This window comes from Tinamus guttatus, unplaced genomic scaffold (genome assembly GCF_059628265.1).
Source record: "Tinamus guttatus ecotype Peru unplaced genomic scaffold, ASM5962826v1 Tinamus_guttatus_pri_ptg000232l, whole genome shotgun sequence".
Classification (NCBI taxonomy): domain Eukaryota; kingdom Metazoa; phylum Chordata; class Aves; order Tinamiformes; family Tinamidae; genus Tinamus; species Tinamus guttatus.
The window spans coordinates 968,497-983,146 of record NW_028288766.1 but is presented as its reverse complement, the minus strand read 5'-3'; the positions used below and the strand labels follow the sequence as shown (position 1 = coordinate 983,146).

General features: G+C 40.0%; 1 protein-coding gene across 1 annotated transcript; it reads left to right on the top strand.

Annotated features, from left to right (window-relative positions):
• Nucleotides 1-109: 109 nt before the first annotated feature.
• Nucleotides 110-13,513, top strand: RPP40 (ribonuclease P/MRP subunit p40). The gene is made up of 8 exons (XM_088525655.1): nucleotides 110-238; nucleotides 984-1,128; nucleotides 5,015-5,083; nucleotides 6,418-6,513; nucleotides 7,608-7,733; nucleotides 11,474-11,672; nucleotides 11,983-12,117; nucleotides 13,203-13,513. The coding sequence occupies exons 1-8, from the start codon at nucleotides 110-112 to the stop codon at nucleotides 13,399-13,401; spliced, it is 1,098 nt and encodes a 365-aa protein (XP_088381781.1). The 3' UTR covers nucleotides 13,402-13,513.
• Nucleotides 13,514-14,650: the final 1,137 nt, after the last annotated feature.

Here is a 14,650-nt window from a genome sequence, read left to right as displayed (position 1 = left end):
CCCAGCACGAGGCGGGTGACGTCACCCAGGGCCGCCCCCCGCCGCCTTGGCCGCCGCTCTCGCGCCCCGCGGAGCAGCAGCAGCAGGACGAGGAGGACGGGGAGGGAAGATGTCGTCACTGCCGCTGCGGCGGCTCCAGCAGGCGCCGCGGCACCTGCTCGTGTGTGAGAAGAGCCACGCGCGACATCCGCGCTCGCGGCACGCGGCGCACGTGCGGGACCATACCTACAACTGCCGCGTGAGTGCGCATGCGCGGCCCCGCCCCCGCCCCGCGCGGCGGGCAACGGGCGCGGGGCGGCCGTTGCGGGTGGGGGCTGCGCGGTGTGAGGCGATCCCGCCCTCGGGGTGTTTGAGGCTGCTCGGGGACTGCTCCGGGTGACAGATCTGTCACCTCTGTCCCATTCTTGTCAGGGGTGACCTGCACGCGGCTTCAGGAAGAAAGAGAAGAAAAGGTTTTTTTTTTTTTTTTTTTTTTTTTTTTTAAAAACCCAGCTTTTTAGGCTTACAGTGTATTGGCTTGGTGGTCTGCTCCATAAAAGCTTTTCTGTTTGTTTGTTTGTTTTTCTTCTTCTCCTGGTGCGTGTTTTTTGGACTGTGTGTCTCCTGCTAGTGCATCTGCTAGTTGGGAATCTTGGTGCCTGCCTGGGTAATAAACTTGTTTGCCCTGGACTCCTGGGCAAGCTTTATCATGACCCAAAACAAGATGAGGTTGAAAGTCAAGTCATGTCAAGACAATCAAGTCACATTCTGTAAAGTTATTAATTAATATATCAAGTGCTAATCTGTAATATATATAAATATATATATATTTCTGTACGTGGAGGATTTGTGCAAATTGTTAAATTTTGAAGGAAGTAACCTTTTTATTTCATTTTGATGTAATATGTTAATCTCTTCAAAAAGAGATTTTCTTTTATATTTCTCTCTTTCTTCCCAGAACAATTTTTAGGATGCGATTAACATTATCAATACGTTCCTAATAGGTGTCATTTTTGATTCCTGAATGTGGCATGTTGCCTGAAGTGCTGAAAAGCACAATTGCAGATGTTGGAGAGTACTACGTGGTGAGGAATTTATCGCTTCATGAATTGGTCACTCATGAATTCATTGATACCTTTGTGAAGAAAGGTAAGGAGCTAATCAGAGCATGGTAAATATAGTAGTATTACATATGCTTCATGGCATAGTAAAATTCAGTAATTACATAGTTTGAAAAAAAATTAAAGGAAGGGAAGAAGTATTGACAAAATTCTATATTCATTTCCTTATCTATTTTTTCCTCCTTTATGAAGTGTCAGCATTTTTTACGTCTGATGGACCCTTCTATGATTGTGCTTGATTGGAAAGCAGCTCTGCAGAGAGGGATTTGGGAGTCCTGGTTGACAACAAGTTAACCGTGAGGCAGCAATGTGCCCTCGTGGCCAAGAAGGCCAGTGGGACCCTGGCCTGCATCAGGAGGAGCGTTGCCAGCAGGTCGAGGGAGGGGATCCTGCCCCTCTCCTCAGCTCTGGTGAGGCCGCACCTGGAGTATTGGGTGCAGTTCTGGACTCCCCAGTACAAGAGGGATGGGAAGCTTCTAGAGAGGGCCCAGCGTAGAGCCACAAGGATGATTAAGGGACTGGAGCATCTACCGTTTGAGGAAAGATTAAGCGAGCTGGGCCCGTCTAGCCTGGAGAAGATTGAGAGGGGATCTGATCAATACAAATGCCTGATGGTAATTGTAGGGAGGATAGGGCCAAACTCTTCTAGGTGGTGGCCAGTGACAGGACACGTGGTAATGGGTACCAGTTGAAACACAGGCAGTTCCACCTCCATGTGAGGAAGAACTTCTTTCCTGTGGGGGTGACAGCCCTGAACAGGCTGCCCAGAGAGGCTGTGGAGTCTCCTTCTCTGGTGATCTTCCAAACCTGCCTGGATGCCACCCTGTGCCACGTGCTTTAGGTGTCCCTGCTACAGCAGGGGCATTGGGCTAGATGATCTCTAGAGGTTCCCTTCCAACCTCAACCATTCTGTGATTCTATGTTTTCTCTTGCAAGGGAAGCCCATTGGCCTTGGCCATGAGGGAGCATTGCTGACTCACGGTTAACCTGTTGTGAACCAGGACTCCCAAATCCCTCTCTGTCTAGCTACTTTCCAGCAGTTCAACCCCTAATCTGTACTGGTGCCTGGGGTTATTCCTCCCCAGGTGCAGGACGCTGTACTTGTCCTTGTTGAACCTCATAACGTTCCTCTCTGCCGAACTCTCCATCCTGCCTGTGTCTCTCTGAATGGCAGCACAGCCCTTGGAAGTGTCGGCCACTCCTCCCAGTTTGATGTCATCTGCAAACTTGCTCAGGGTGCACTCTGTGCCCTCGTCCAAATCATTGATGAACAAGTTGAAGAGCACCAGGCCCAGTACTGACCCCTGTGGGACACCACTGGCCACAGGCTTCTAACTAGACTCAGCCCCATTTATCACCACACTGTGGGCTGTGCCATCCAGCCAGTTCTCAATCCACTCCACTGTCCACTCATCCAGTCCACACTTCTGGAGCTTTCTTATGAGGATGTTATGGGAGACTGTCAAAAGCTTTGCTGAAGTCAAGGTAGACAACATCCACAGCTCTGCCATCATCCATCCAGCCAGTCACCCCATCATGGAAGGCTGTCAGGTTCATCAGACATGACTTCGCCTTTGTGAATCCATGCTGGCTACTCCTGATAACCTTCCTTTCCTTCACATACCTAGAGATGGTCTCTAGGATAAGCTGCTCCATCACCTTTCCAGGGATGGAGGTTCAGGGAGGTGAGGCTGACCAGCCTGTAGTTTCCCGGCTCCTCCCTCTTGCCTTTTTTGAAGATCGGAGTGACATTGGTTTCTTCCAGCCCTCTTGCACCACCCCTGCTCTCCCATGGCCTCTCAAAGATGATGCAGAGCAGCTGAGCAATAACCCCCGCCAGTTCCCTCGGCACTCTTCGCTATATTCCATCCAGGCGCATAGATTTATGGGTGTCCAGTTTGCCTAAGTAATCCCTAGCTCAATCCTCCTTGACCAATGGAAAGTCCCCGTCTCTCACGGTTCTCTCTCTTGTCTCCAGGCTCTGTAGTTCATGATGACTAGCCTTAACAGTAAAGACAGAAGCAAAGAAGGCATTTAGTGCCTCTGCCTTCTCTGCATCCTCTGTCACCAAGGCACCCTCCCTATTCAGCAGCAGACTAACATTTTCCCTAGTCTTCCTCTTGCTGCTGATGTATTTGTAGAAGCCCTTCCTGTTGCCTCTGACATCTCTCGCTAAGACTAGTTCCAAATGGGCCTTGGCCTTCCTCATTGCGTCCCTGCATTCTTTGACAATATTCCTATATTTTTCCCATGTGGCCTGGCCCTTCTTCCATATTACATACATGCTCTTTTTCTCATTGAGTTTACCCAACAGCTCCATCCATGCAAGTCTCCTGCCTGTCTTACTCAACTTCTTTCTTATAGGAATGCACCAATCCTGAGTTTGGAGAAAGTGGTGCTTCAGTAGTAGCCAACTCTCCTGGGCCTCATTTCCTTCTAGGACCCTTGCCCAGGGGATTCCTCCAAGGAGCTCCCTGAAGAGATCAAAGTTAGCTCTCTTGAAGTCCAGGGTTGCAATCTGACTTGTCCAGTTTCCTCCTTGCTGGATTGTGGATTCCACCATCTTGTGAGCACTGCAGCCAAGACTGTCCCCAACCTTCACGTTTCCCACTAGACCATCTCTGTTTGTTAGTATCAGGTCTAGCAGCGCCCCTCCCCTTGTTGGCTCATCAGCCACCTGTATCAAGAAGTTATCTGCAGTGTTCTGCAGGAACCTCCTGGACTGTCTGCTCCTAGCTGTGTGATTATACCAGCAGACATCAGGGTGGTTGAAGTCCCCCATAAGGACCAGGGCCTGGGATCGTGGGGCTTCTTGCAGCTGCCTGTAGAAGGCCCCATCCACTTCCTCTCCCTGGTCAGGAGGCCTGTATTAAACTCCCACGACAGTGTCGCCCCTGTTGTCTTGCCCTTTAATCCTCACCCCCAGGCTCTCGACCCACTTTTTCCTCCCCTACACTGAGCTCCATAAATTCCAGTTGCTCTCTCATGTAAAGAGCAACTCCGCCACCTTGCCTTCCTGGCCTGTCCTTCCTGAAAAGCCTAAAGCATGGGTGCATGGCCGTGTTCCAGTCATGAGAGCTGTAAAACATAGCCCTGCTTTTGTTTCTAATGGAGTTGTAGTGGGTCTTCTGGAGCAGTCAGAGCAAAGTGGATGTGAGGAAAGATGCAGCCTTTGCCCAGCCAACTTGCCTTTACTGAACACTCACGACCAAGTCGTTCCATCTACTAGGGCCCGCTTATTTAGCTGAAGATAAACGTTGTTCCCTTCAAATGACTGTCAGAGAACAAAAAGCTTAAAAAAGGAGATAAAAGAACAAATGAGAGAAACGGGAGAATTAAGAGATAATGCTTGTTAAATGTGGGACTAGGCTTCCTGTTTAGTCTCATTAATAGGCTATGCTAGTAGTAGTTTTATGGAAGTAGAATGCCCTATTTGTATGCCCAGTTTAAAGGGCCAGGCTCTTGATTTTTTGCAGAGGAAATTGGTTATGCGTATACTGCTACAAAATATATAGGTGTTATTATATAGGTATTATGAGTCTCTTTTACCTTATTTTTAGGTGAGCTGATAGCTGAAAAGTATATGGAAAAAAGTTTTTTTTATCTTTTTTTTTCCCACAGTTACAAAATCAGAAAGGTCAATGGTGGAAATAGTGTTTTGTGTTTGGGATTTATTGTTCCTGTTACCTGTGTTACAGGTCCTTTAAAACAGTGCCAATATAAGATTTATAAAGATAATAACAAAATGCCTTTGTGTTTGAAAAGGTAGAAGAAACCTTCTTAATTACAACACAAAGGTTAAGAGTGATTTAAATGATATTTGGCAGGCTCCATTACTTTGAGATAAGTCTCACATTGTCATATCTTTCTCTTGGGACTGTGTAATCTCACACTTTTGTGCTTCTCTATTAAAGGTTCATGCTATGCGCTTACCTATAACACAAGAATTGATCAAGATAATACTGCAGCTCTGCTACCAACTGGTATGATTTTTTTTTTAAATAAGATGTATATATTGATTATAGTCTTTGTTTTTTTCATTGGGAATGGATGTGGGTATGATGTAGTATAGTAATATTTGCCCACTTTATTAAAAATATGCATGTGTACTTTGTTTAACTTGTTGCTTGATTCACAGTGTTATTTTATTTCATAGAAAGATAAGTAAAAATTAATTTCATTTGGACTTGGATTGTCAGTGCCTCAATTGTCATTACAGATGCTACAGAAAAATATTTCTTCTTACAGCTCTGTTCCACTACTATTTCCTACTGATCTTAAAAGGCAGAGTTTTTTCAAAAAGAGAACACATCTTTTAATAATGTCAGCTCTCTTTAGAAACTGTTGTTAACTACTTGAGAAGTATATTAAAATGCTGTATTGTATTTCCATCAGAGTTTTACAACAAAATGTTGTTGTAAATTACTTTTCAGGTAAGATTTTTCATGGAAATAAAATAATGGAGCTATTTTGCAGCTTCTTAAGCAGGCCTGTTATATTTGATAAATAGCACTCTAGCCTAAACTGCTAAAGTCACGGGTGCTAATCAGGGCATCAATAAACTCAGATTTTTCAGAGCAGGAAGTCCTTTGTGTGCTTTATTTGCATAGGTCTAGGAGCATGGAAACTTGTATGATCTAATTCTTATAAAATATGCACACTTAATATGTGCCAGTGTTAGAATTCCAGTGATGCCACTGTTTCAAATCATTTGTTTGTATTGTGTATTTTACCATTACTTGTATTTAGAAGGCGGTGTGGAAGTTCTGTACAGAGTGGCAGCTGCCAGATTTAGGTTCGTGAATCTAGCCGTGGAAGTAATGATAAGCAGATACACTCCAGAACAATAAGCAAATTTTTATCTTCACTCATGTGAGCAGTCCCATTGGGTTGGTGGAAATACTCTTTTTTTTTTTTATATGTGGTTGTGCAGTGCATGCAATAATGTTCACAAAATCGGGACCTAGTTTAATCCAATGTTCAATAAATGACATGGCAAATGCTAGAGGACAAGTGGAAGAAGGATTTGGGCAATATAGATAAGAGACAACAGTAAGAAATGGTAGCTGTTTCTATTTCAGGAATAATATTATACTTATTGTGGTTTGTAAGATATGTTTGATAACAAAAAAAAAAGGAATTTTGGCATTTTAAGGGTTAATCTGGTAATCAATTTAGCTGAAACTAAAGGACTTCGGATTGCATTGGTAATACCTAATGATCCCAAACTAACATTGTGTTAAGTATAACGTTCTCAGTAGACTTGAAGGGAAGCTATGTTGAAGATTATTTATGTTAAGGCTTGTTTTGTTTGTAGGAAAATTAATTCTCTCAGTGGATAAAGATACTTATGAAGAACTTGGACTGCAAGGTCGCCCTTCTCAATATTCTGGCAAAAAAGTAATGAGATATAGTAAGTACTGTTTATGTTAACAGCACTTACTTCAGATCTGTCTGTGAAGTACCTTATTAGGATGTCAAAATAGCCATAGTTAAAATTGATTATTTTGTAGGTGATATTTTTCCAGATAGACATAAAAGGTCTGTGTGACAAAAGATGTGAATTTTTAAAATAACAAAGTAGCTGTAAGGAAAAGAGTGTGTGATCTTATGGGAAGCACAATAAAACATTTAATTCTGCTTTTTTTCAAGAAGTATTGTTTATACTGAAGTGATGCAGGAGTCAAAAATTTTTGTATACTGGGTGCAGCATATTTACCTTCTGATTTTAATCAGAAAATACTAATCTAATAAAGATAGAGATTGTAACTTGCGCATTCCACAAAAAGTCAGCAAAGAAGCTGATCCAAGATTCCTCTTCTGAGAGGGAGAATTCTATTACATCTGACACTTAAAATGATAGCTTTAATATACTATGTACTGAGAGGAAAATATTTTTTAGCAGATGGAGAGAAGATGTACTGCGTGTTTTTTTTCTTGTTGTTAAGTAATTAAAAAAAAAAACACTGACTGCCATTTCAAGGAACCTGCGCTACTCTGAAAGTAATAGTAGATTAGATTTTGAAGAGGAAACTTGTTACATACAAAAATAATTGTAGTATACCAGGATATAATTTTATTGTTCAATTGGTCACATAGAAATTTTATCATACATTTTATCTTGAAAATAAATGCAACTTTTAGCCTGGAACCAAATGATATGGAGAAACTGTTGAAAAAATGTTGTAGCCGTATGCATGGCTTTTCTTATTTTAAGTTTTAGCTTTTTAAGTGCTAATATCACCTCAGTACCAACATGTTTTTAAAGCTGCTCTTCTGTGTCTTCTGTCACTGCCTTCACAAAAGGAATCTATCCCTGCCATAGTAAGAATGGCAGGACGAGAATGCTCATTTTCAAAATTTGCTTAATTAAATACTTGGTAAAGATGCTATACATGTCAAAAGGAGTGGGTTTTTTTTTGGTTTCTTTACATTTGTTTAGTTCTTATGGCATTTAATATTAAAATTGAGTTTCACTGAATAAAACTAGCTTTTATTTATTTTCAGTTATAACTGTTGACTTGACGGATGCCAGCTTTCATCCTGATAGTAAGAAACATAAGAGGGTACTTTGGGCCTTGAAAGAAAAGAAACCTTTAGAATTTGACTTCCTACTGGCTTGGTATAATACAGGTAATAAGAACTAAAAGAAAATGTAAAATGTAACTGTCCCTGAAATCAGAATACTTCTAGTTTACTTTTCATTTGCTAATGATTGTCAAAATGTGTTTTTAGTGAAGAGAAAATTAGATTAAAGTTCATTTGGGTGAGCTTTTGGCATTTTGTTTTGTGTGTATAACTTACTGTGTAGAAGTTTCAGTTAAGGAAGGCAGTAGTGATTCAGGGGGTTATGCCAGTTACTTGCTTTCTTCATCTTTCCTGCAGGACAGGCTTTCTAGCCTAATTGATAGCACTGCCTTTTCTTCATAAATCTGTGCCATTTGTAATTATTATTAGTATCCAGCTTTATAAGCTGTACTAATATGTATTTGGTGTTGTGTTGACAAAGAACTGGGGATGGAGAGTTTTATGCTCCTGCAGTGGCTTAGGACATGTACAGAGCCCCTTTTTCTGTCAGATGTTGTGTCTATGGATGTGACTGCACCCCCTATTTCTTCATTTTATTCTCAAGCACTTGGTTGAGATTGCAGCAGAGAGAATTTCTTGCTATATGAAATTGTATCATGTCAAATTACCTTTCTTTCTAGTGTTCATGTATGTGCTGTTTTCTGATTACATTTTTTTTTCTTTTTTTGCTGGATTTATGTATTCCTCTTCTTGTGATGGTCATTTTCCAAAGTCCTCAGTTGCTTTTACTGTGTCAGAGCAGGCTGTATCACGGAATGTTTAGTATTTGCATGGCACTGACAGAAACTGCAAGAGTTGCCACAGAACAACACGTATTTGTTCATCAGAGCAATGTAGCTTTTAGCGTCACTGTGCTTTGAGTCTAGAGCCCCCTAAGAAACCTCTGCTGTAGTGGAGAGATGTTTGAGAGGTATCTAAGTCTGGGAGTTACTATTTGAGAAATTAAGAAGGCTCCTTTAGTACTGTCCCATGTTTCATTTGAAGCCTTTATGAACTCTTCCCCCCCCACCCTTACTCTTTTTAAGTACGAGAATTCTTCCCTGTGTGTGATACAGAAGAATTTTAAAGACTTACATTTCTCACTCTTGTTTTCTTCTTCAGGAAAGGGTAAAAGGGTAAAGACTCTTGCTACCATAATGGTGACATAAATTTAACCAGGGTAGTGGAGATCCAAAGGCTCAGCATACTGAAATTTATTGACCCTGGGCAGAGTGTGAAATGCTTTGAGGGGTCATGTGCTTCTTATGTTTGTTGCTGCAGTGTGGCAGTATTCAGGAAGAATAGCAATTTTTTTCTTCCTTTTTTTTTTTTCTTTTCTTTTTTTTTTTTTTTACGGTGCAAAAAACTGCAATGCAATCACCTCCTGAATATGGAGTTAAATCTGAACACTTTTTTCCACTGGAATCTAGTGCTCATGGGATATGAAACTCTTAGTTCTTTATTACTGCCTAAAATAAAATCTTTATAGATTTTATTAATAGATATGAGGCATCCTGTAGATTTTGCTGAAAGGGAAGAGAAGGTTATATTTTCTTCAGAGAATCCTCCATGAATGTTCTACTTGCAGTCTTTGTGCTGATAACGGGTGGGTTTTTTGCTATGACCTGCTCTGCCGCAAATCTGTAAACATTCAGTGCCATTTTCCAAAAGCAAGGTTGTCTGTTTTCCTAGCTTTTTTTTTTTTTTTTTTTTTGGCTTTGTGGTTCTGGCACTGAGAGAAACAGAAAAGAGGAACATGAAATGTCTCATGTCTCTAATGACAGATTGGAGACAATCTTTTTGCTGTAATTTCTATGACAATTTTAAATATTTATTTGCTGAAAGTCACTGGCCCCCAAGAAAACCTTAACAACCAGTGTGCCTGCTTGTTGCTGGCAGGGGAAGCTATGCCATAGCTAGAGGAATTGTTGTTCTGAAGTGTTGACTGTAGCCTTTCCTGAGGTTCAGACTGTAGCCGAGGCCCATTTGGATGGAGATTTGTTGTTTACGTATAAATTTTTATATTTGACTAAGAATTCTGGGGAATACTACACGCTCCATGAACCTGTAAGTATACCAGATGCCTATAGGAAGCAGTCTGAAGGAGGATCGCTTGTTTTAGGATTTGTCAGACTTCAAAACAGAAAAGAAATGAGCAAGAGTTCAGTGACTGCATCTCTTTGTCACCGCACCCTTCTGCGACTCAACAGCCTTTTGTGAAGGACCACTAGATAGGGTGGGCTCAGCCCTTCTTTTCCTGTTCCCCCAAACGATCGGAGGAGAGTATGGCTGATAGAATTGGGAATTTAGGCTGTTCATAACTTTCAGCAGTGGGCCCTGGATATTGTATCCTACAGTTATTCTACTCTGTTCTTGAATTTCATTTGTTCACACTTGCCTTTACGGAGGTAATTTGAGTATTTTTCTGGACTTTAGGCTTCTTATGAGTAAGGAACTATTTCTTGGTAGTGAGCTGTTGTTTCTTGGAGAAAATGTAATACCTTCTCCTGGATTCAATACTCCAGATTATCAATTTTACGTTAGTTGCCTTATTGCTTCAAAAAGATATTTGGTTAATATCTCTTAATTTGCAAGGTGTTTGCCCTGGGGTAGTAGACACCTCAGTGGAGTGATTAGAAGAGTTTCTTGTCTCGATGGATATTTTTCTATATCCAGTTGGATATTCTTCTGAGATAATATTGCCTTCCAAATACACCTTATTTGAAGATGATTCCTGGATTTAATGCAAACCCAGAATTTTTCTGCCATTCCTTCCTAAATTGAAGCTTCCTGTCACAGTCTTTAGGTGATGCGATAAGATGCTTCAGAATGATTTTTACATGTTCTTGTCCTCAGCTGAGAGAACTAAGAGATCCAGTGACTTGACCTGTTACACAACAGACTGAGTGTATTTTCAGACAGTGAAAAGGAAAAACGTCCCATGGTCATGAAGGCACATTGCAGGAGAAATTCAGTGACACTAGCAACTCATTGCAGAGTATTCCTGAAACATGCTGGGCTACAGCAATGATTCCATCAGAATTGCTCGTGCTTATAGATGTGCCTCTAGTAGGCAATTCCTGTTAAACTAGTGATCCTGGGATCCTTCCAGGTACTCAAGTGCTTTGCGAGGAGAAACTTTTTGGCCTCAGTTCATTTGAACTTACTTCCCTCTACTTAGTCTTAAATACATTCCTTCAAACTGAAACACTTGAGGAATTTCCAGAGATGCCAGGTAGAGATGATGGCATGAGGCATACATCATCCTCCTCCAGCAGCAGCAGCGGGGCTAGAGTGGGGAGGAAAGGTGCATGTGGGCACGGCTAAGACAAAGGTTATTTGGGCATATGCATGGTCAGATTAAGAGTGTTATATGCAGACCACTCTTCCTGGGGAGAAGCTGACAGGCAAGTAGTTTTCCTTTCATGTGCTATTTTTTCAGAAATACTCTAAATTCTTTTTTCTAAGGAGGTCTTAAAAAAAAAAAAAAAAACTTGCCCAGTTAAATTGCTTCAGTTTTCAAATGACAGACCTGCTTTTTTACATCCAAGTTAAATAGGACTTTAACTGAGATGTATACTAAGTGTCTGGATCTTGACTTGCTTCTTAATTCTCACTTCCAGGAAAATAAAGAAAATAATAATTCTATGACTTTTGCAAAATAGAGATAACAGAATGTAAGCAGTCTTGCAGTTTAACACTGCACTCTATTTTCATAACACATGCACATATAAATGTTGCATGTATTCAGTGCCCCCTTTGTTCTGTAGTTTTGTAACAGCTCTTTGTGGTGTTGTGTTGTTAAGGTACAGAGGGATCAACATTGATGTCATACTTTCCCAAAAGCCAAATACGGTCTCTGAAGCCAAAAATAACATTCAGCACATTGAGAGACTTGCAGTGTCCGGTGTTACAAAGCAACGAACTACAAGGAAAGCCAGAAGAGTCCTGCAGTACAGAGGAACTGTTTGAATGGTTAGGGGCTGTCCTGAATCAAGTTAGCTTGTAAGTAGCTGAATTTGTTTGATCTTAAAGATACTTTAAGTAAGGAAAGCCACATTAAAAAAAAAAAAAAGGGCAAGAAAAGTTGTATTTTTATAAGTGGGATGCTTCAGAAGCACTTACATACTTGTTTAATAGTCTTAAATAAATTATCTGCATTTTTGGAGATACTCATGACATTTGGATTGCTTGGGTATTAATTTAGATGATATACACAGATATTGTTGTTTAGTACTAGATAGTGTTAGGAAGACTTTCTGTAGAAAAAGCTGAAATGAACATATTTTAGGTTATCTTTTTTTTTTTTTTCCAGAGACAACAAATCCTCTAGTTTTCTATCAACCTACTGCTGTCCTCAGCCCAGTACAATATTGGAAAAAGCATTTTTGTGTACAATCACAGGGTTCATAATTCCTGAGACAATAATTGAGTTGTTGGAGAAACTTTGGTAAGGTTTGATGGAGTATATGATTTAAAAAATTATACTTTATAAAAAGTATTTACTTCTCAGAATTGTTTCCAACTATTTAGTTTTCAGTAGTGCTGTTGGAGGTAAGTAACAAAATAAATACATAAAATGATGACACTTTTTATTTAGGAAACAAATAGGAAGCTTAGCAATGGTATAAAAAGAAATAATTTTGGATATATCAAATTTGACAATGCCTGTCCCATATTCTAATTCTGACTTTGCTTTTATCTTAATTTCTAAGAACCAGTGGCTTCACTGCACTTACACATCTTTCAAATTCCATTGTCTGTGAAAGTCAGGCACCCTGAAACCTACTTGACTTACACTTTTAACTGTTGATGAGCAGTATGATTGGAGTTCTTCATGGCATCAAAAAGCATTTTCCATGGTCATTGCGGTGTTGTGATAATTTGTAATGGTATTTTTTTGTGTCAAGTGGTCTAACCCTGTTCATCACTATTCAGCGCCCTGTATCTTGGTTCCAACTGGTTATCAAACTACGTGGTACTGGTGCGCTGTAGATCATAGTGATATCTACCCATGTTGTATGTTCATGCTGCTCCACAGTTAGCAAATTCTGGAAGTTCCTGGCTCTGTGTGAAAAGAAGCTAAAACTTGCAGTTTTATCTGTCAAAAAATATTAGCAGTGTTCCCGCTAAAGAGTCAATTGTGCTTCATTTCCTCATATCTCCTGGTAGAATATTTTCTTTTCAATTTATTATGTACTAAAACACTGCAAAAATATTGAAAGTGGATAGGCTAGATAGTACTTTAGCTTTACAAATATTCTTACTCTGTATTAATCCCAGAGCATCTGTTAAAGAACAGTGCCTTTTCAGTTGTATCTTTTAAAATATTGCAGTTTGAAGTTCTTTGATGCTAGATGCTTTACTGGCCAAAAGTATGAAGTATGTAATGGCTTTAGTAGGCATCTTCCACAGCTTAAATCTTTAACAACTTTAATTAAAGATTTTCACTAGGTGCCTGTGTCTTTGATTTTCTACTCTGTTGAACATGCTTTTTATTCTGTTATAGTTATTAACTTGTTTTCTGTCTTGCAGCTGCTATTTTGATGAACCAAAACTGGCACATTGGCTGACCTTAACCGTGCATGGCTTTGCAGACAGCCCTGTTTCCTGGAGGGAAAGTGAACATGGTTTTCACAAAGGAGGAGAAAACTTGTACAACTTTGTTGTTTTTAGAAACCTGGACTATTGGCTTCAGATGGCTGTAGGAACGAATGATGATTGTCCTCCGTGAAGCTCTGTCTGCAGAAAAATCATTCTAATAATTCCATGTTATTGTATAGAAGCCTAATAAGATACTTTTTATAAAAATAATTGGATAATAAGTTTTAAGAGGATGTATGTGTGTTTTTCCCGTTATTTATAGCTTCTTAAAGGTGACCTACAATGAAATAAATGCGGTTGGTTGGTTTGTTTGTTTCTCAATGGCCATGCAATGTCCTCTAAAAGACAGTTTTAGCTCTTAAGAAGATTTTTTTTTTTTTTTTGCGAGTTTAACTGCTCAGGAATTGAGCATAGGTGGTATTTCTTTTTATTCAGGTGTCATTTTAGAATTTGAAAGTAATGTTTCTAATGTTTCCAGATTGTTCACTGAAATACTTGGGAGAAAAGCTCATTTGGTGACTTAATGTTTTCATGCTTTAAATATCCATAAAAACTTCAAAGTAATGTTTAAGATATTTCAGCCTAGCCAGTAGAGTAAAGGAGGAGAGGGGAAGTGAGGAGGAGGTATATAAGAGTGGAGCACCTCTGGAGCATGGGAAAAACAAAGGTGACAGATCTGCTTTGTTTTTGTAGATCAATATTACCATGAAGAAACTTTTTTTTTACAGTAAGTTTTTTTTTTAAGAAAAAAAACAATAAAAGGTCTTCCTCGCTTTTTAAGCACCACAGACACATACACCCCATATCTCTACTTTTAAAAGCAGCTTGTGATTCTTGCTTGCAGGGCAACTCGTGGAGCTAAGACTTCCTCAGGTCAGAGGCAGTTCTAAAGAAATTGGTTTAACTTCTGCTGAGATTCATGGAATCATTTTTGTAGAGAGGGTATGTATCGTGAGAGGGATGTATCATTAAAGTACCAATGCAGTACTACAGTAGAAACAGTCCGCTTGGTAGGTGAAGAGATTAGTAGCAGAAGGTAGGGTGGAGCAGCTGTAGAAGAAACATTAACGTTTACCATCAAAATAAGCAGCACAGAAAATGAAGGTGCCCTTTTGGAAGAAGTTAGTTATTGCTTCTATTAAGTGAGGAGAATCACCCTCTGTGATTTACCTGATGGTATCTTGTTTGTCATGCATCTCCAGTAAATATAATCCCTGTGCTTAAGTTCGGTTGTGTTTTCAGAAGCACACAATTCTGACAAAGCAACAATTTTCTAAATAATTACATTGTTTTTCAAACATGTGTCTTTCAAACCACGTGACACTGTTTCTAATGAGTTACTGAAAGTGCCATATTGTCACGCATGCAGATCTGCAGTC

What these genes read in the sequence shown, in the direction of transcription:
- RPP40 (XM_088525655.1), top strand. Translation starts at nt 110, where the DNA reads ATGTCGTCACTGCCGCTGCGGCGGCTCCAGCAGGCGCCGCGGCACCTG. An exon ending in TGATACCTTTGTGAAGAAAG is followed by an intron (nt 1,129 to 5,014) that starts GTAAGGAGCTAA and finishes TCTCTATTAAAG; the next exon opens with GTTCATGCTATGCGCTTACC. An exon ending in GAGTTGTTGGAGAAACTTTG is followed by an intron (nt 12,118 to 13,202) that starts GTAAGGTTTGAT and finishes TCTGTCTTGCAG; the next exon opens with CTGCTATTTTGATGAACCAA.